The 22,254-nt window shown below is 37.0% G+C and overlaps 1 protein-coding gene across 1 annotated transcript; it reads left to right on the top strand.

The window, feature by feature from the left end:
- Positions 1-20,477: 20,477 nt before the first annotated feature.
- LOC100671913 (olfactory receptor 2AK2-like) lies at positions 20,478-21,980 on the top strand. Its single transcript, XM_010602468.3, has one exon. The coding sequence runs from the start codon at positions 20,699-20,701 to the stop codon at positions 21,617-21,619; it is 921 nt and encodes a 306-aa protein (XP_010600770.2). The 5' UTR covers positions 20,478-20,698; the 3' UTR covers positions 21,620-21,980.
- The last annotated feature ends 274 nt before the right edge of the window (positions 21,981-22,254 follow it).

Raw genomic sequence — 22,254 nt, 5'->3', positions numbered from 1 at the left:
TATTAGGTCATAAAGCAAGCCTTTGCTGAATCCAAAACATTGAAAAATTGCAAAGCATCTTCTCAGATCGTAAGGCCAAAAAAGTAGAAATCAGCAACAGAAAAACCAGGGAAAAGAAATCAAACACTTGGAAACTGAACAATACCCTGCTCAAAAAAGACTGGATTATAGAAGACATTAAGGAGGGAATAAAGAAATTCATAGAATCCAAAGAGAATGAAAACACTTCCTATCAGAGCCTTTGGGACACAGTGAAAGGAGTGCTCAGAGGACAATTTACATCAATAAATGCACACATAAAAAAAAGAAGGAAGAGACAAAATCAAAGAACAGTCTGTACAACTTGAACAAATAGAAAGAGAGCAACAAAAGAAACCGTCAGGCACCAGAAGAAAACAAATAATAAAAATTAGAACAGAATTAAATGAACTAGAGAACAGAAAAACAACTGAAAGAGTGAACAAGGCCAAAAGCTGATTCTTTGAAAAAATTAACAAAATTGGTAAACCATTGGCCAGACTCACTAAAGAAATACACGAAAAGAAACAAACAACCCGAATAAGAACTGAGATGGGCCATATCGTAACAGACCCAACTGAAATGAAAAGAATCATATCAGATTACTATGAAAAATTGTGCTCTAACAATTTGAAAATCTAGAAGAAATGGATGAATTCCTAGAAACACACTACCTACCTAAACTAACACAAACAGAAGTAGAACAACTAAATAGACCCATAACAACAACAAAAAAAAGAGATTGAAAAGGTAATCAAAAAACTCCCAACAAAAAAAAAGTCCTGGCTCTGACAGCTTTATTGCAGAGTTCTACCAAACTTTCAGAGAAGAGTTAACACCACTATTACTAAAGGTATTTCAAAGCATAGAAAAGGATAGAATACTCCGTAACTCATTCTATGAAACCAGCATATCCCTGATGCCAAAACCAGCTAAAGACACTGCAAAAAAAAGAAAATTATAGACCTATATCCCTCATAAGCATAGATGCAGAAATCCTCAACAAAATTCTAGCCAATAGAATTCAACAACATATCAAAAAAATAAATCACCATTACCAAATGGGATTTATACCAGCTATACAATTTTTTTATACAAGGATGGTTCAATACTAGAAAAACAATTAATGTAATCCGCCATATAAATAAAAGACAAGAACCACATGATTTTATCAATTGATGCAGAAAAGACATTTGAAAAAGTCCATCACCCATTCATGACAAAAACTCTCAGCAAAATAGGAAGAGAAGGAAAATTCCTCAACATAATAAAGGGCATTTATACAAAGGCAACAGCCAACATCACCCTAAATGGAGAGAGCCTGAAAGCATTCCCCTTGAGACCAGGAACCAGACAAGGATGCCCTTTATCACCACTCTTATTCAACACCGTTCTGGAGGTCCTAGCCAGAGCAATTAGGCTGGATAAAGAAATAAAGGGCATACAGATTGGTAAGGAAGAAGTAAAAGTATCTCTATTTGCAGAAGACATGATCTTATACACTGAAAACCCTAAGGAGTCCTCAAAAAAAACTACTGAAACTAATAGATGAGTTCAGCTAAGTATCAGGTTACAAGATAAACATACAAAAATCAGGTGGATCCTGATACACCAACAAAAAGAACATCGAAGAAGAAGTCACCAAATCAATACCATTCACATAGCCCCCGAGAAGATAAAATACTTAGGAATAAATCTAACCAGAGACGTAAAAGACCATATTAAAAAAAAAAAAAACTACAAGATACTACTGAAAGAAACCAAAAGAGACCTACATAAGTGGAAAAACATACCTTGCTCATGGATAGGAAGACTTAACATTGTAAAAATGTCTATTCTACCAAAAGCCATCTATATATACAATGCAATTCTGATCCAAATTCCAACCACATTCTTTAATGAGATGGAGAAACAAATCACCAACTTCATATGGAAGGGAAAGAAGCACCGAATAAGTAAACCATTACTGAAAAAGAAGAACAAAGTGGGAGGCCTCACTCTACCTCATTTTAGAACCTATTATACCGCCACAGTCGTCAAAACAGCCTGGTACTGGTACAACAACAGACACATAGACCAATGGAACAGAACTGAGAATCCAGACATAAATCCATCCACACAGAGGAGCTGTTATCTGACAAAGGCCCAGTGTCAGTTAATTGGGGAAAAGATATTCTTTTTAACAAATGATGCTGGCATAACTGGATATCCATCTGTAAAAACATGAAACAAGACCCATACCTTACACAACGCTCAAAAACTAACTCAAAATGGATCAAAGACCTAAACATAAAGTCTAAAACAATAAAGATCATGGAACAAAAAATAGTGACAATGTTAGGAGCCCTGAGACATGGCATAAAGAGAATACAAAACATTACTAAAAATGCCAAAGAGAAATCAGATAACTGGGAGCTCCGAAAAATCAAACACCTATGCTCATCCAAAGACTTCACCAAAAGAGTAAAAAGACTACCTACGGACTGGGAAATAGTTTTCAGCTATGACATCTCTGACCAGCACCTGATCTCTAAAACCTACATGATTCTGCTAAACCTCAATCACAAAAAGACAAATAACCCAAGTAAAAAATGGACAAAGGATATGAATAGGCACTTCACTAAAGAAGACTTTCAGGCCACTAACAGATACATGAGGAAATGTTCTTGATCATTAGCCATTAGAGAAATGCAGATCAAAACTACAATGAGATTCCATTTTACCCCAGCAAGGCTGGCATTAATCCAAAACACAAAATGATAAATATTGGAGAGGTTGTGGAGAGACTGGAACACTTATACACTGCTGGTGGGAATGTAAAATGGTACAACCACTTTGGAAATCAATTTGGTACTTCCTTAAAAAGCTAGAAATAGAACTACCATAGGATCCAGCAATCCCACTCCTTGGAATATATCGTAGAGAAAAAGGAGCCTTTACTGGAACAGATATATGCACACCCATGTTTATTGTAGCACTGTTTATAATAGCAAAAAGTTGGAAGCAACCAAGGTGCCCATCAATGGATGAATGGATAAATAAACTATGGTATATTCACACAATGGAATACTATACATCTATAAAGAACAATGTTGAATCCATGAAACATTTCATAACATGGAGAAATCTGGAAGACATTATGCTGAGTGAAATTAGTCAGTTGCAAAAGGACAAATATTGTAAACTGGAGAAACAGTTTAAGCAGAGAAGAAAATACTCTTTGATGGTTACAAGAGGGGGAAGAGCAGGAGGGAGGGACAGGGGTATTCACTAATTAGGTAGTGGATAAGTTTCATTTTAGGTGAAGGGAAAGACGAAACACAATACAGGAGAGATCAATACAAATGGACCAAACCAAAAACAAAGAAGTTTCCTTAATAAACTGAACACTTCAAAGGCCACCATAGCAGAGGCTTTAAGGACCATGGTTTCAGGGGACATCGAAGTCAATTGGCATAACAAAATCTATTAAGAAAACATTCTGCATCGCATTTTGGAGAGTGGCATCTGCGGTCTTAAACGCTAGCAAGCGACCATCTAAGATGCATCAATTGGTCTCAACCCACCTGGAACAAGGAAGAATGAAGAACACTAAAGACACAATTAATTATGAGCCTAAGCTTGGAAGAGACAAAAAGGACCACATAAACCAGAGACTACATCAGCCTGAGACCAGAAGAGCTAGATGGTACCTGGCCACATCTGATGACTGCCCTGACAGGAAACTCAACAGAGAAACCTTGAGGGAGCAGGAGAGCAGTGGGATGCAGACCCCAAATTCTCGTAAAAAGACCAGACTTAGTGGTCAGACTGGGACTGGAGGGACCCCGGAGACCAAGCACCCCAGACCTTCTGTTACCCCAGGGTGGGAACCATTCCCAAAGCCAACTCTTCAGACAGGGAGTGGACTGAAATAGGGGATGGAAAATGAGACAGGTGAAGAACAAACTTCTTGAGTCAAGTCAACGCATGGGACTATGTTTGCGTCTCCTGTCTGGAGGGGAGATGAGAGGGCAGAGATGGCCAGAAGCTACCTGGATGGACACGAGGAGAGAGAGTGGAGGGAAGTACTGTGCTATCTCATCAGAGGGAGAGCAATTAGGAGTGTATAGCAAGGTGTATGTAAATTTTCGTATGAGAGACTGACCTGATTTGTAAACTTTCACATAAAGCACAATAAAAATTAATTAAAAAAAAAGTGATGGAAAGAAGTGTTTAGATGGAATGGATCATTACACAGTTTAAGGTCAAACCTCTATTTAATAGTAGAAACAAGAAAATAATACACCACTTCTATTTATATTTCAGATTTTAACAAGCCCTAAAAAACAGAAAAAAAATTATAAAGATTGTGAATTGATATACAATATTATTATCAAAGCTTATACAGTAGTCTAAACAGAAAACCTAATGGAAATTAAATGCTATTGATGGATAACAAGAAAGCTCGTAATGATCTTAGATCAATTTTCAAAACCATTTCATTAAAAAAAAAGCTTTAGAAAATTTATTTTAAAAGATAAAAGTATTTTATTTCAGATGGATTAATTTGTTCAATAGAAAGGTGAGTTATTAAATTTTTTAGGAAAACACCTCAACTGTCACAGGGAAGAGAATGAGTCTTTAAACCCAAGAAGTTCAAGCAGTATAGATTAAGAAATGTAAATACATTTGTATTACCAAAAGAATGAACAAATGAGTCTTGGAAGAAGTACAATCAGAATACTCTTTAAAAGCAAGAAAGACGAGACTGCATCTCACATACTTTGGACATGTTTTCAGGAGGTGATCAGTCCCTGAAGGAGGACGTCATGCTTGGTAAAGCAGAGGGTCAGTGAGAAAGAGGAAGACCCTCAAGGAGATGGATTGACACAGTGGCTGCAACAATGGGGTTCAGTATGGCAACAGTTGTGAGGATGGAGCAGGACCAGGCAGTGTTTCATTCTATTGTGCATAGGGTTGCTGTTAGTCGGAACCCACTCGACTGCACCTAACAACAACAGCATTTAATTTTTAGATGCATAAAAGCTAAAAATTAGCAGTTTCTAATCAAAGAAATACATAGAAGGGAATAGTGATACTATTTGTTTATTCATTCATTTATTTAATTTGTCTCTATTACTGTCTTGAGTGTCAGATTTCTTCGGTACAAAACTTCAAATTGACCTAGATTTTAAGGGAAAAAGATGTCAATGGCTTCTTAATTTTGCATACCTGATTCACCGGATTAGTTTTCTTCATGATGGATTTGCTTTAAATTACTAATCATTAAACTTGATATAAAAACCCAGATGGTCTTTATTTTATTTTTCTTATTTGTATGAATTTAAAGAGCTTAAATCTAGAGGAAAAGAGAGAGACTTCATGACTCTGTCGTGGTCCACTACTTGGGCCCAAGCACCCATGTGTGTAGTCTGTTTTTCTGGTGGTGGAAAAACATGCATTTGCCCTCTCTTGGCTGGTAAGCAGGAAGGCTGCCCCTGGCTGGGAGGAGTTCAGCCCTCAGCAGTGAGTGTGGTTGGCAGGGTCTTTGAACCTTAGTAGAAAGAGTGACTATATTTATAAGGTTTATTTTAAGTAATTCTCTGTGTAGATAATTTGTTCTAGTTTTTATTTGTTTGTTGAGTTTTTAGTAGAACCATGCCACACAAGGACGCACACAGGGATGTGGAAAGCTTTTAAAAGAATGTGTGTCCACATTTGAGCAAAGCAGTGGAAAGCAGTGGAGGTGATGCTTCCATCCTCGAATCTATCTTAGTTTATTTAAAATAATAACCCAAAAGTCAGTAAAAACAGCAGCATTAACAATAATCATTATTAAAGCTAATATTTGTTGAGTGCCTGCAGCATGCTGGACAACGTTGTGAGTTGTTTGCGTGTGTTAACTAATTTTCAGTAAACAGCATTAGTGGTAGACGCTATTACCAGTATCACTTGAAAGTTAATAGTTAATCTCTGAATCAAGAGCAAATAATAACTTCCTATGAGTCATCCCATTCTACCTCCCAGCATCACGCTCCACTTTTCTTCCTTGTTGAAAGTATGGGACCCTAAGGAAATAACTCTTTTTATGCCACAGTAATAATTCTAGGTTTTAATATTCTCATGACCATCCAAAGTAGTTTACAGTGGCCGGTGTATAATACACTTAAAATATTTTTCTTACACAATATCAAATGATAATAATAGTAAAGCAATAGCAATGAACACCACTAAAAGGTATCAAACCTAAATTCAGAGAGAGATTTTCACTGAAGCTGAAGAAGCTTAAGCTGCAGGTCCTCTCACCTGTGCCTGCCCCTTCCAAGGTCATATGAATTTCATATTTGCATTTTTGCTTTCTTATTCTTAAACCAAGAGCCAAAAACTATACAAATTTCACACTATTCATAACTTACAAACATCACCTTGATATTCTAGAAATATTTCCACCAGTGACTGAATGTGAGACAAGTGTTGACCATTCATAGGACACAATTCTTCACTTAAAACCTGAGATTTGGTTTCCGATGTGCCTGTATTTTATCCTATGACTGACTCAATGATTATTTGACCATTGGAGTTTTCTTTATAAGGTGTTTTAGAGAATAATGAGACAAAATATTTCAAATTAAGGGATAATTATGTTGTAATTATTATAAATTATAATTTATAAATTATAAAATAACATAATTGGGGAAAAATAAGAAAAGAACTTACTTATATGGCTTATATCCCTGTCGGTACATGATAGACTAAGCCTGTGTATTTTCTTTCTAAACTCTAATCTACATCACCTTTCTTCTTAAGTTACTGCACTTTTCTTTTTCCTACTTGAGTATAGCAGCTGATTTATTTCTTCCATGGAATTAGGTGAGGGAATTGACTGGTTAAAATTCCACTTCACTTTAATTTCTCCAGTTTAAATAAATCTCATTGAAATAGAACAAAATTCATTGAGCACCATGCCAAAATCTAAAATCCTTTCTATGAGTTTGGCAACATTTAATCCTTAGAGGCCGAATCATTTGTATTGGATATGTGGACTTGGCAGAAATCTGAGGCTCTTACTTCCATGGCCAAGACAACCTTCTTATTTGGGGAATAAAATTATTGCAATATTTAACACATAGTGTCTCCTAAATTCTGTAATTCCTTGGTGTTTCATGTTTATTTTATACAGAAAAAGATCAAACTACATATTAGATGATTACTAATTATGTGGAGTTTAAATCTGCATGCATATCTTAAGGCAAAACAAAGTTAAATAATAGTTTTTAAAAACAAAAAACAAACAAAAAACAATCAGCTAAGATCAGGTATTTAATTTTCTTTTTTCACTTGAACAAATATATTTTGAGCCTTGACCTTTTGTTCACTTATTTTTCAGGAATGCAGACACCAGGCCTAATAAAATACCACCTGCAACTTGCACAAAGTATTTAATTATGGATTAGAGACCTTGTTTTCCCAGGACTCTGAGAAACAAAATATAAATTCCCCCATGATTAGGCAGTCAGCCCATTTCCATTAAGAGGCTAACAGTATCATATAAGGAGGAAAAAGAGTTGGAACGTTTGATTCTTTTTTCCACTAAAATTTTTCATGGTAAATGGATGAAGGCATATTATCTGAGGCAAAAAAAAAAAAAAAAAAAAAAGTGGCTATCTTACAAACTCTTAGCCTGTTAACGTTTCCTAAAACGTGTTTCAAATTAGAGGTTTCAACAATTTTGGATTTCTTTTGAATCCGTTTTTCGGCCACCCTGTAGAAATGCCAAGTTAAGTAACTTGATTATTCATAATACGTACTGTTCTGTGTGACACTTTGGTATTTATGACCAACAAATAATATAATTTAACTTAAAACTTTGTGAAAGATGGACTTGCTACGAGTCTCTAATACTATCCCCAAGTTGGGTGACAAGGACATCTTCTTCTGTTTAATTCTGCAGATCCCTTCCCCAGCTCCTTGTTTAATTTCAAATAAAATTTCCTGGGAGAATGAAACACATCTCTATATGAGAGACTATATATCTCAATTGAAATAAATTGTTTTGAATTAATATTTTATTTATAGAAAATACTCTATATGCCTGCATATCTAATGAAAGAGGGTATACTTTTCAATGTAGTCCCTTATTCTTCAGCTTTAAAAACATGGCCTGCTGGAGGTTCAGTAGTCTGTTTCATAGTAACAACCATTCAGATTTCAAACAGCTGTTTTAGGCTGCTAATTACTCTGAATTAAATCCTAAAATAAAATACCTTGAAAACTTTACTGCGATTCTTGTCAAAAAGATCAATATATAACAAATCTCAGGAATACGATTGACAGATATGTGTTTTATTTGGTAAATTATGTAGAATGAATTGTATTATTTATCTTGCTTGCTCATTTCCTTGATTTCGGTGATTTCTGGGCTGGGTAGATTTTCCGGATTACATTTGAATGATTTCTGCAAAGATGCGTATCAAGGTACGTTATGTAAGATTGATTTGACCATATATTGAACTCATATTTTCTCTGGGCAGCAATAACAAAGGAGCAAGATGAGGGTAAAGTGAGATAAAGGTGGGGTCTGAAGGTCCAGTGCAACCCCTACCTGGGTAACATGGCCCTGGAGGAATCACCTGTAGTCTTGATTGGGGTAGAATAAATGCCTCTTTCTTTTTTTTTTTTTTTTGCCTTACCACTTTGCAATATGCTTAGGACATAGTCATATTCGGCAATATTTTTGGAATGGTGAAAAGTTGTAAGATATGTAAAATATTTCATGCAATACAAATGTGTGGTTGTGAGAATCTTATGCAGTTGTATTAAAATATTTGGTAATTTTTTAAATTTTAGTGAAATATATACATATACGAATGTTCGTGTGTGTGTATATAATTTGAAACTGTCTAGTTTTCATAACTACTCTTTGAATACATGTACATTATCTTATCAAATTGATATTTTTTTTAGTTCCCTTCTCCATATTTCTCAGGTACTGATCATTCCAAATTGCTCAGGCAAAGTACATTATGTTTAGCGTATTTCTGTAAATGATGCATTTTATATTTAGAATTATTTACACAAGAAAAATTCCTAATATGAAACTGCTAGTTCAAGAGGTATGAAAATGATCAAAGGTCAAGATAAATGATTAGCAGTTTTTTAAAAAATCTACCATGTTTTACCCAAACTATGTTAGTGCACACCTGATAACATTGTTCACAACCTTTTCCCCAAATGATTTCATAAAGTTGTTTTGTTTAAATAGGTTTTGATATTTTTAGATTATTTCTTTATTTTAAGCCTTCTATTTCATTTTTTTTAATAACTTTTATTAAACTTCAAGTGAACGTTTACAAATCCAATCAGTCTGTCACATATAAGTTTACATACATCTCACTCCCTACTCCCACTTGCTCTCCCCCTCTTGAGTCAGCCCTTTCAGTCTCTCCTTTCTTGACAATTTTGCCGGCTTCCCTCTCTCTCTATCCTCCCATCCCCCCTCCAGACAAGAGTTGCCAACACAATCTCGAGTGTCCACCTGATATCATTAGCTCACTCTTCATCAGCGTCTCTCTCCCACCCGCTGACCAGTCCCTTTCATGTCTGATGAGTTGTCTTCGGGGATGGTTCCTGTCCTGTGTCAACAGAAGGTCTGGGGAGCATGGCCGCCGGGATTCCTCTAGTCTCAGTCAGACCATTAAGTGTGGTCTTTTTATGAGAATTTGGGATCTGCATCCCACTGATCTCCTGCTCCCTCAGGGGTCCTCTGCTGTGCTCCCTGTCAGGGCAGTCATCGATTGTGGCCGGGCACCAACTAGTTCTTCTGGTCTCAGGATGATGTAGGTCTCTGGTTCATGTGGCCCTTTCTGTCTCTTGGGCTCTTAGTTGTCATGTGACCTTGGTGTTCTTCATTTTCCTTTGCTCCAGGTGGGTTGAGACCAATTGCTGCATCTTAGATGGCCGCTTGTTAGCATTTAAGACCCCAGACACCACATTTCAAAGTGGAATGCAGAATGATTTCATGATAGAATGATTTTGCCAATTGACTTAGAAGTTCCCGCAAACCATGTTCCCCAGACCCCCGCGCTTGCTCCGCTGACCTTTGAAGCATTCATTTTATCCCGGAAACTTCTTTGCTTTTGGTCCAGTCCAATTGAGCTGACCTTCCATGTATTGAGTGTTATCTTTCCCTTCACCTAAAGCAGTTCTTATCTACTGATTAATCAATAAAAAACCCTCTCCCACCCTCCCTCCCTCCCCGCCTCGTAACCACAAAAGTATGTGTTCTTCTCAGGTTTACTATTTCTCAAGATCTTATACTAGTGGTCTTATACATTATTTGTCCTTTTGCCTCTGACTAATTTCGCTCAGCATAATGCCTTCCAGGTTCCTCCATGTTATGAAATGTTTCAGAGATTCGTCACTGTTCTTTATCGATGCGTAGTATTCCATTGTGTGAATATACCACAATTTATTTACCCATTCATCCGTTGATGGACACCTTGGTTGCTTCCAGCTTTTTGCTATTGTAAACAGAGCTACAATAAACATGAGTGTGCATATATCTGTTTGTATGAAGGCTCTTGTATCTCTAGGGTATATTCCGAGGAGTGGGATTTCTGGGTTGTATGGTAGTTCTATTTCTAACTGTTTAAGATAACGCCAGATAGATTTCCAAAGTGGTTGTACCATTTTACATTCCCACCAGCAGTGTATGAGAGTTCCAATCTCTCCGCAGCCTCTCCAACATTTATTATTTTGTGTTTTTTGGATTAATGCCAGCCTTGCTGGTGTGAGATGGAATCTCATCGTAGTTTTAATTTGCATTTCTCTAATGGCTAATGATCGAGAGCATTTTCTCATGTATCTGTTGGCTGCCTGAATATCTTCTTTAGTGAAATGTGTGTTCATATCCTTTGCCCACTTCTTGATTGGGTTGTTTGTCTTTTTGTGGTTGAGTTTTGACAGAATCATGTAGATTTTAGAGATCAGGCGCTGGTCGGAGATGTCATAGCTGAAAATTCTTTCCCAATCTGTAGGTGGTCTTTTTACTCTTTTGGTGAAGTCTTTAGATGAGCATAGGTGTTTGATTTTTAGGAGCTCCCAGTTATCGGGTTTCTCTTCATCATTTTTGGTAATGTTTTGTATTCTGTTTATACCTTGTATTAGGGCTCCTAAGGTTGTCCCAATTTTTTCTTCCATGATCTTTATCGTTTTAGTCTTTATGTTTAGGTCTTTGATCCACTTGGAGTTAGTTTTTGTGCATGGTGTGAGGTATGGGTCCTGTTTCATTTTTTTGCAAATGGATATCCAGTTATGCCAGCCCCATTTGTTAAAAAGGCTAACTTTTCCCCAGTTAATTGACACTGGTCCTTTGTCAAATATCAGCTGCTCATACGTGGATGGATCTATGTCTGGGTTCTCAATTCTGTTCCATTGGTCTATGTGTCTGTTGTTGTACCAATACCAGGCTGTTTTGACTACTGTGGCTGTATAATAGGTTCTGAAGTCAGGTAAGGTGAGGCCTCCCACTTTCTTCTTCTTTTTCAGTAGTGCTTTGCTTATCTGGGGCTTCTTTCCCTTCCATATGAAATTGGTGATTTGTTTCTCTATCCCCTTAAAATATGACATTGGAATTTGGATCAGAAGTGCGTTAAATGTATAGATGGCTTTTGGTAGAATAGACATTTTTACTACGTTAAGTCTTCCTATCCATGAGCAAGGTATGTTTTTCCACTTAAGTATGTCCTTTTGAATTTCTTGTAGTAGAGCTTTGTAGTTTTCTTTGTATAGGTCTTTTACATCTTTGGTAAGATTTATTCCTAAGTATCTTATCTTCTTGGGGGCTACTGTGAATGGTATTGATTTGGTTATTTCCTCTTCGGTGTTCTTTTTGTTGATGTAGAGGAATCCAAGTGATTTTTGTATGTTTCTTTTATAACCTGAGACTCTGCCAAACTCTTCTATTAGTTTCAGTAGTTTTCTGGAGGATGCCTTAGGGTTTTCTGTGTATATAATCAGGTCATCTGCAAATAGTGATAACTTTACTTCTTCCTTGCCAATCCGGATACCTTTTATTTCTTTGTCTAGCCTAATTACCCTGGCTAAGACTTCCAACACGATGTTGAATAAGAGCGGTGATAAAGGGCATCCTTGTCTGGTTCCCGTTCTCAAGGGAAATGCTTTCAGGTTCTCTCCATTTAGAGTGATATTGGCTGTTGGCTTTGCATAGATGCCCTTTATTATGTTGAGGAATTTTCCTTCAATTCCTATTTTGGTAAGAGTTTTTATCATAAGTGGGTGTTGGACTTTGTCAAATGCCTCTTCTGCATCAATTGATAAGATCATGTGGTTTTTGTCTTTTGTTTTATTTATGTGATGGATTACATTAATGGTTTTTCTGATATTAAACCAGCCTTGCATACCTGGTATAAATCCCACTTGATCAGGGTGAATTATTTTTTTGATGTGTTGTTGGATTCTATTGGCTAGAATTTTGTTGAGGATTTTTGCATCAATGTTCATGAGGGATATAGGTCTATAATTTTCTTTTTTTGTAATGTCTTTACCTGGTTTTGGTATCAGGGAGATGGTGGCTTCATAGAATGAGTTGGGTAGTATTCCGTCATTTTCTATGCTTTGGAATACCTTTAGTAGTAGTGGTGTTAACTCTTCTCTGAAAGTTTGGTAGAACTCTGCAGTGAAGCCGTCCGGGCCAGGGCTTTTTTTTGTTGGGAGTTTTTTGATTACCGTTTCAATCTCTTTTTTTGTTATGGGTCTATTTAGTTGTTCTACTTCTGAATGTGTTAGTTTAGGTAGGTAGTGTTTTTCCAGGAATTCATCCATTTCTTCTAGGTTTTCAAATTTGTTAGAGTACAATTTTTCATAATAATCTGAAATGCTTCTTTTAATTTCATTTGGTTCTGTTGTGATGTGGTCCTTCTCATTTCTTATTCGGGTTATTTGTTTCCTTTCCTGTATTTCTTTAGTCAGTCTGGCCAATGGTTTATCAATTTTGTTAATTTTTTCAAAGAACCAGCTTTTGGCTTTGTTAATTCTTTCAATTGTTTTTCTGGTCTCTAATTCATTTAGTTCAGCTCTAATTTTTATTATTTGTTTTCTTCTGGTGCCTGATGGATTCTTTTGTTGCTCAGTTTCTATTGGTTCAAGTTGTAGGGACAGTTCTCTGATTTTGGCTCTTTCTTCTTTATGTATGTGTGCATTTATGGATATAAATTGGCCTCTGAGCACTGCTTTTGCTGTGTCCCAGAGGTTTTGATAGGAAGTATTTTCATTCTCGTTGCTTTCTATGAATTTCCTTATTCCCTCCTTGATGTCTTCTATAACCCAGTCTTTTTTCAGGAGGGTATTGTTCATTTTCCAAGTATTTGATTTCTTTTCCCTAGTTTTTCTGTTATTGATCTCTAGTTTTATTGCCTTATGGTCTGAGAAGATGCTTTGTAATATTTCGATGTTTTGGACTCTGCAAAGGTTTGTTTTATGGCCTAATATGTGGTCTATTCTAGAGAATGTTCCATGTGCGCTAGAAAAAAAAGTATACTTTGCAGCAGTTGGGTGGAGAGCTCTGTATAAGTCAATGAGGTCAATTTGGTTGATTGTTGTAATTAGATCTTCCGTGTCTCTGTTGAGCTTCTTACTGGATGTCCTGTCCTTCTCCGAAAGTGGTGTGTTGAAGTCTCCTACTATAATTGTGGAGGTATCTATCTCACTTTTCAATTCTGTTAAAATTTGATTTATGTATCTTGCAGCCCTGTCATTGGGTGCATATATATTTAATATGGTTATGTCTTCCTGATCAATTGTCCCTTTTATCATTATATAGTGTCCTTCTTTATCCTTTGTGGTGGATTTAAGTCTAAAGTCTATTTTGTCAGAAATTAATATTGCTACTCCTCTTCTTTTTTGCTTATTGTTTGCTTGATATACTTTTTTCCATCCTTTGAGTTTTAGTTTGTTTGTGTCTCTAAGTCTAAGGTGTGTCTCTTGTAGGCAGCATAGAGATGGATCGTGTTTCTTTATCTAGTCTGAGACTCTCTGTCTCTTTATTGGTGCATTTAGTCCATTTACATTCAGGGTAATTATAGATAAATAAGTTTTTAGTGCTGTTATTTTGATGCCTTTTTATGTGTGTTGTTGACAATTTCATTTTTCCACATACTTTTTTGTGCTGAGGCGTTTTTCTTAGTAAATTGTGAGATCCTCATTTTCATAGTGCTTGACTTTATGTTAGTTGAGTCGTTACGTTTTTCTTGGTTTTTATCTTGAGTTATAGAGTTGTTATACCTTTTTGTGGTTACCTTATTATTTACCCCTATTTTTCTAAGTAAAAACCTAACTTGTATTGTTCTGTATCGCCTTGTATCACTCTCCATATGGCAGTTCAATGTCTCCTGTATTTAGTCCCTCTTTTTGATTATTGTGATCTTTTACCTATTGACTTCCATGACTCCCTGTTATGTGTATTTTTATTTATTTTTTTTAATTAATCTTAATTTGTTTTTGTGATTTCCCTATTTGAGTTGCTATCAGGACGTTCTGTTTTGTGACCTTGTGTTGTGCTGATATCTGATATTATTGGTTCTCTGACCAAACAATATCCTTTAGTATTTCTTGTAGCTTTGGTTTGGTTTTTGCAAATTCTCTAAACTTGTGTTTGTCTGTAAATATCTTAATTTCGCCTTCATATTTCAGAGAGAGTTTTGCTGGATATATGATCCTTGGCTGGCAGTTTTTCTCCTTCAGTGTTCTGTATATGTCGTCCCATTCTCTTCTTGCCTGCATGGTTTCTGCTGAGTAGTCAGAACATATTCTTATTGATTCTCCCTTGAAGGAAACCTTTCTTTTCTCCCTGGCTGCTTTTAAAATTTTCTGTTTATCTTTGGTTTTGGTGAGTTTGATGATAATATGTCTTGGTGTTTTTCTTTTTGTATCAATCTTAAATGGGGTTTGATGAGCATCTTGGATAGCTATCCTTTCGTCTTTCATGATGTCAGGGAAGTTTTCTGTCAGGAGTTCTTCAACTATTTTCTCTGTTTTCTGTCCCCCCTCCCTGTTCTGGGACTCCAATCACCCGCAGGTTATCCTTCTTGATAGAGTCCCACATGATTCTTAGGGTTTCTTCATTTTTTTTAATTCTTTTATCCGATTTTTTTTCAGCTATATTGGTGTTGATTCCCTGGTCCTCCACATGTCCCAGTCTGCATTCTAATTGCTCGAGTCTGCTCCTCTGACTTCCTAGTGCGTTGTCTAATTCTGTTATTGTTAATCTTTTGGATTTCTACATGTTGTCTCTCTATGGATTCTTGCAACTTATTAATTTTTCCAGTATGTTCTTGAATAATCTTTTTGAGTTCTTCAACAGTTTTATCAGTGTGTTCCTTGGCTTTTTCTGCAGTTATCCTAATTTCATTTGTGATATCATTAAGCATTCTGTAAATTAGTTTTTTATATTCTGTATCTGATAATTCCAAGATTGTATCTTCATTTGGGAAAGGTTTTGATTCTTTTGTTTGGGGGGTTGGAGAAGCTGTCATGGTCTGCTTCTTTAAGTGGTTTGATATGGATTGTTGTCTCCGAGCCATCACTGGGAAGCTAGTTTTTCCAGAAAATCCGCTAAAAAAAAAATGCAGTCAGATCCCTATCAGAGTTCTCCCTCTGGCTCAGGCTATTCAGATGTTAATGAAGCCGCCTGGGGAGGGTGGGGGAGGGAACAGAGAGATAGGAGAGTAGCACCTTAGAATATAGCCAGAGTTGCTTGTCTTGCTTGGAATGACTATTATATCTGAGATTCCTGTGGGCGCGTCGCCTATGTGTGCTGGCTGTGTGGAGATTGTCCCCGGGGGGTCTGGCCCGCTGGAGTCACGGTCAGATCCTCCGCTTCCAGCCCCACGCCCAGCGTCAAGGCTCCCCTACTGGGACGGTGCACTCTCGACTCCAAAATCAGTCGCTGCCTCCTGGGGACTTCTCGTCCCTCCAGCCGCGTGGCCGTGCCGCCCCGAGAACCAGTTGAGCCTCCTCCCGGGGTTAGTTCAGATGGGTGGGGCAGGTCCCCGTGCTTGTGCCGTGACCGAGTGTCCCGGCTGGGACGCTGTTCTCCCCGCTCCAATACCAGTCGCTGCCTCCCGGGGACTTCTCCTACCGGCTGCGTCCCACGCCGGCCGTGCGACCCGGCTGGTCCCCTTCCCGGGGTTAGTTCAGGGGGGTGGAACAACTCTCCGTGTTTATGGCGTACCTGCGTCCAGTCCAAATCCCTGAGGGACGGTTCCCCAGCTCGGATGCTGCTCTTTCTGCTCCAAGACCAGTCACTGCCTCCCGGGGACTTCTCCTACCGGCTGCGTCCCACGCCGCCCGTGGAACCGGCTGGTCCCCCTCCCGGGGTTAGTTCAGGAGGGTGGAGCAGGTCTCTGTGCTTGTGCCGTACCTGACTGGTACGCTGGCTCCAGGCTCTGGAAACAATCGCTGCTTCCCCATATTAGTTCGTTCTCCGTCTCTAAATCTGTGTTTGTTGTTCAGGGTTCGTAGATTGTTATGTATGTGATCGATTCACTTGTTTTTCCTTGTCTTTGTTGTAAGAGGGATCCGAGGTAGCGTCTGCCTAGTCCACCATCTTGGCTCCGCCCCCCTCTATTTCATTTTTAATGTATCACTTGTTTGTACATTGTTTCCACTTAGTTCTTTTTATTATTATTATGATTACTCTTTGGTAAATTATTTTTCATTTGCAATATTAAGTTTTTTTTATTTGCTCTAAGAATTTCCTTCAGGTTCTTGTTTAGATTTATAATTCTTTGTAAGAGAGTTTTTGGTGTAAAAACTACAAAATCTAAATAATGATCCACGCAAGATGAAATGAGCATTCCAATATATTGGAAATAGTTGTCAGTGTTCTCATTTTTATTTTTTAAAACATTTTTTCCTCCCCGATATTTTATTGAAGGGGCCCTGGTGGCACAGCGGTTAAGCACTGGGTTGCTAACCCAAACATCAGGGGTTGGATTTACCAGGTGTTTGGAGGCTGAAAGTTGTGGCAACCTGTTTCTATAAAGATTGAACCACTGCCATTGAGTAGATTTCAAATCATAGCAACCCTTTAGGACAGAGTAGAGCTGCCCCGTAGGGTTTCCAACGTTGTAAATCTTTACAAGAGCTCATTGCCACATTTTTTCTCCCACAAACACCTGGTAGGTTCCAACTGGCAATATTTGTTATCAGCCAAGCTCTTCACCACTGCACAACCAGGACTCCTTCCATGAAGATTACAGCCTTGGAAATCCCACTGGGCAGTTCTAGTCTGTCCTACAGTGGCACTATGAGTTGGAATAGGCTCCATTGCAATGGTAGGGTATATACTTTATTGATGATATATCATCATATAATAATTTATTTTATAACTTGCTATGGAGTCAAGTCCAACTCATAATGGACCATATAAGACAGAGCAGAACTGCTCTGAACAGGGTTTCCAAGGCTGTACAGACTTTCACACCTTTCTTCTGCAGAGAGACTGATGGGTTCCAACCACAACCTACCTTTCAGTTAGCAGCCCAGCGCTTTAATCACTACACAAGCATCAGGGCTCATTATAACTTCTATAGCTATCCTATTCTCAATGTCTTGTTTTTCTGTTGTGCCCAATTATCACACTATTTTATCACCTTAAAACCAAAAAACCAAATCCACTGTGGTCAAGTTGATTCCGACTCATAGCGACCCTATAGGACAGAGTAGAACTGCCCCATACAGTTTCCAAGGAGCGCCTGGCAGATTTGAACTGCTGACCTGTTGGTTAGCAGCCGTAGTGCTTAACCACTATGCCACCAGGGTTTCCTTTTAACACCTTGTTGTTGTTGTTAGGTGCCATCAAGTCGGTTCCGACTCATAGCAACCCTATGCACAACAGAACAAAACACTGCCCGGTCCTGAGCCATCCTCACAATCGTTGTTATGCTTGAGCTCATTGTTGCGGCCGCTGTGTCAATCCATCTGGTTGAGGGTCTTCTTTTCTGCTGACCCTGTACTCTGCCAAGCATTATGTCCTTCTCCAGGGGCTGATCCCTCCTGACAACATGTCCAAAGTACATAAGACGCAGTCTCGCCATCCTTGCCTCTAAGGAGCATTCTGGCTGTACTTCTAAGACAGATTTGTCCGTTCTTTTAGCAGTCCACGGTAAATTCAATATTATTCGCCAACACCACAATTCAAAGGCGTCAATTCTTCGGTCTTTATCACCTTATCTTCTATTAAATCTTATATGCTCTATTTCCTCCTTTTTGTTCTTTTATCAACCTTTTTTGCATTTTTATTTTTAACTTGATCCTTTTATTTCAAACTTTTATTTAAAAAAAAGTTGCATCATAGTCTTAAATATATAACCTTGAGATTTAGACTGTATTTGTCTGAATTAGTTTACAAAGAACTAGTTTGTGATATTTATTTGATCTTTTCAGCTACATGCTATCTTTGTGGTTATATTTGATATTTTTAAAGTAGAAGCCAGTTTTTAGTATAATCATATTTAAATAATATTTTATTATCATTATTAAAAATGTGAAAATATTAAGAATATTAAAATAAACTCATAATTATATTATGATATAATAATATTAGAATGTTGCTAATTCTGTAAATTATAATTTATACAATCAATTTATTAAATACTTTTAAGAAGTTAAATAATTTTCACTTATCAGATTCTCAAAAGAAATAAAGCTTTTCAAGTGAAAAACTACTTTTCTGTTATTGTTATTTTTATTTGCATAACTTATTTCATGGGTTAGAATGTTCAAAACAATTCAAATCATAATGATGCTAGAATGAATCTTTTTTTTTTTCTGAATTACACAAGCATCCATGTTTATTTTATTTCATCATGTTTGCTGTTTTAGAGATGCGCACTGTTCTTTGAGTAAGGCTTATAATGAAAAGTGAATGTTCAATAGGGTCAAATCCTTTTTGGAATATACCAAATGTGTATAGTATCTTTCTTAAATAACTTAGAGATGGGATTATTTATAGTCAAATGTGCCTTCGTTTATACCAACTTGGCTGACTATAGATATTGTTACAAATAAAATTTCTACAAGATTAAATTTGTATGTGACTCATAAGCTTTATTTACAATTCATGAATTGGGAAGTTTCAGACAAGAAAAAAAAGATCTTCCTCCAATTCATGAATAGCAAACAAAGCTTATGAGTTCATATACAAATTTAATCTTGTAGGAATTTCATTTTTAACAGATCTGGTGATGGGAATGGGATTGAGAGTACACTTTAAACTAGGGAGCCCTGGTGGCCTAGTGGTTAAGAGCTCGGCTGCTAACTCAAAATTCAGCAGTTCAAATCCACCAGCCACTCCTTGAAAACTCTATGGGGCAGTTCTACATTGTCCTGTATGAAAATTCTATGGGGTAGTTCTACACTGTCCTATAGGGTCGCTATGAGTTGGAATCGACATGATGGCAATGGGTTTGGGTTTTTTTGTTTTGTTTTTTGAACTAGGTTAAGCCCAGCATGCAAGCCCTAACTTGTTAGTTTACATTCGGCTTCTGGGAAGGTCACATTTAGAGAAAGCACATTTAGTTACGTTTGATCTGCTTATGTGGGACTTAGCATAAATGACTGCATCTCGGACCAAGTATAGTCAAGTGAACAATAAATATAACTTTATGATGGAGCATTGAATTCTATATGCCAGAATTGTATTACTGTTTGTATGTGTATAGTCAACAATTGTTATTTTCAGTTAATTACTTCCTTTCTCTCATTTTAAAGTTTGCTAATTTTTATTAAAAATATTACCAGCCTCTTAACTTAATTCTATAATATTTTTGTAATACGAGTGATCTACACTTTCAAATTTTAACAAAGACGTCAGTATTGATTCCATACCTTGTTTGAGGAGTAAGTGATAAACTTTTACTAACTGCCGTTTTCTCCAAGTACAGTTTAAATATAAATTTCCGTATCAATATAACAGGACCAAGTCAAAATGAAAATGCCATTCCTGACATGCTCCTTGAGTTAAATTTAGATGAATAATTGTTAACATATATTTTAATGATTCATTCTCCAGCTCTCCCTTTTGCCGGGGCAACATATTCCTGTCTACATTTACGGATATTATAGAAAAAGCCACCAGTTCATGTATAAGAGCTGTAATATTCCTAACATACAAATGTTAATATAAATTTTATTACAATTTATAACCAACACAAATTCAAAACTGAAAAATGGAGTAAAGAAACTTTTTTAAAGAGTATTATACCATATTTGACCAACACTGCCATGCTAAATTATTTATATGAAGGAATTGTGTGAAAGTTTTTTTTTTTCCATAACAAGTGAACACATCTCCAGTCTCTCATCATGAAGATATTTACAAGTGGAGAAATAACTTATGTTGGTAAATGATCTAAATGTTTTATTCCCATATTTTTTATTTTGTAATCAGTAAAAAAAAAAAAAAAACTTTATTTTTATTTTATCTTTTTTTTTTTCCAAAGTATCCATAGCTCAGTAGACACAGGTGCAATGTATAGAAACAGGGAGAGATATAATCACCTAAGGTGATTCAAGGAAATTCTTCTACATTTAATAATCGCTTGATTTTCTCTTGAAGGACATACAATGTTGTTACATGGAATTTTCAGATATTATCTGCTTGATTTTGCTTTAAGCCATGAAGACAGAAAATCAAAGTTTTGGAGCAGAGTTTATACTTCTTGGCCTTTTCCAATATGGCCAAATGAACACTATCCTCTTTGTTGCCATTGCCGTCATCTTCTCAGTGGCTCTGATAGGGAATATCATACTGATCCACCTTATCCGATTGGACACCCGACTCCATACTCCCATGTACTTTCTCCTCAGTCAGCTCTCCTTCATTGACATGATGTACATCTCCACCACGGTACCCAAGTTGGCAGCAAACTTCCTGTCGAATAGTAAGACCATTACTTTTTTAGGTTGTGAGATTCAAACCTTTGTGTTTTCGGCCCTTGGTACCACTGAAGCCCTTCTACTTGGTTTTATGTCTTATGATCGATATGTAGCCATCTGTCACCCTCTACATTATCCTATGCTCATGAACAAGACAATCTGTTTGTCCACAGTCACATGTGCATGGGCCAGTAGCTCTATCAATGCTTTAATACATACACTGTATGTGTTTCAACTCCCATTCTGTAAGTCTCGGCTTATTAACCATTTTTTCTGTGAAGTTCCATCTCTATTGCCTTTGGTGTGTCAGGACACCTCCAAGTATGAGTATACCATCCTCTTAAGTGGTCTTATCATTCTGCTACTACCATTCATGGGCGTTCTGGCTTCCTACCCCCGGATGCTTATTGTGGTGTACCAGATGAGCTCAGGTAAAGGGCAGACAAAAGCGGTCTCCACGTGTTCCTCTCACCTGATTGTGGCAAGCCTATTCTATGGGACCGCTCTCTCCACCTATACAAGACCACACGCCTTGCATGACCCTGAGGAAGATAAAGTGGTGGTGGGGTTTTACAGCATTATTACACCTCTTCTGAACCCATTTATCTACAGTCTGAGGAATAAGGAAGTCATGGGGGCCATGAGGAGACTGCTGGGATAGTAGATATTTGTACAGAAAATGTGAGTTTGGGAATCCTTTATAGTTTGAAATTGAACAACTTGTCTTGACTAGCCTACTATCTGGAGAGGCATAAGTTCCAGGAAATGTTTACTAAATAAATAAATGGATGAATGCCTTGATTTCTCCTCTTTTCAGAAATAACTAAAACAGTGTTATTGGAACTGGATCAATTTGCAGTGTGAAAGCTAGAGAATGGTTGCCGTTATCAACTTTGCTTATCTTCTGAAGCAAAATCCCTGTCAACGTAATGCTCCCATGTCATAAAAAATATTTTATAATACCTTCTTTAATATTCTGAAATAAGATGTAGAGAAAATATAATTTATTACATAACACATAATATCAGAAGAATATATATGATGACCAAACTGTAATATAGAGCAAAATGCATACATCCACCTCATTCATTCATTGTGCAAATGTTTTAATGCTCTAACTCTGTATGTGACACTGTTATAGGCACTGGTGGTATGGGGTTAAACAAGAAAAAACTGACATAAATCTCTGTTCTCATGAAGTTTACATTTCATTATGGGTAAAAAGACTCTAAAGTTAATGCACAAATTATACAGTATAGCAAAAAGTATTAGTTGCCATGAAGAAAATCTCAGAGG

Source organism: Loxodonta africana, chromosome 2 (assembly GCF_030014295.1).
Source record: "Loxodonta africana isolate mLoxAfr1 chromosome 2, mLoxAfr1.hap2, whole genome shotgun sequence".
In the NCBI taxonomy this organism is placed as follows: domain Eukaryota; kingdom Metazoa; phylum Chordata; class Mammalia; order Proboscidea; family Elephantidae; genus Loxodonta; species Loxodonta africana.
Note: the sequence above shows the minus strand (reverse complement) of the source record. Positions and strands in the feature narration are given on the sequence as shown.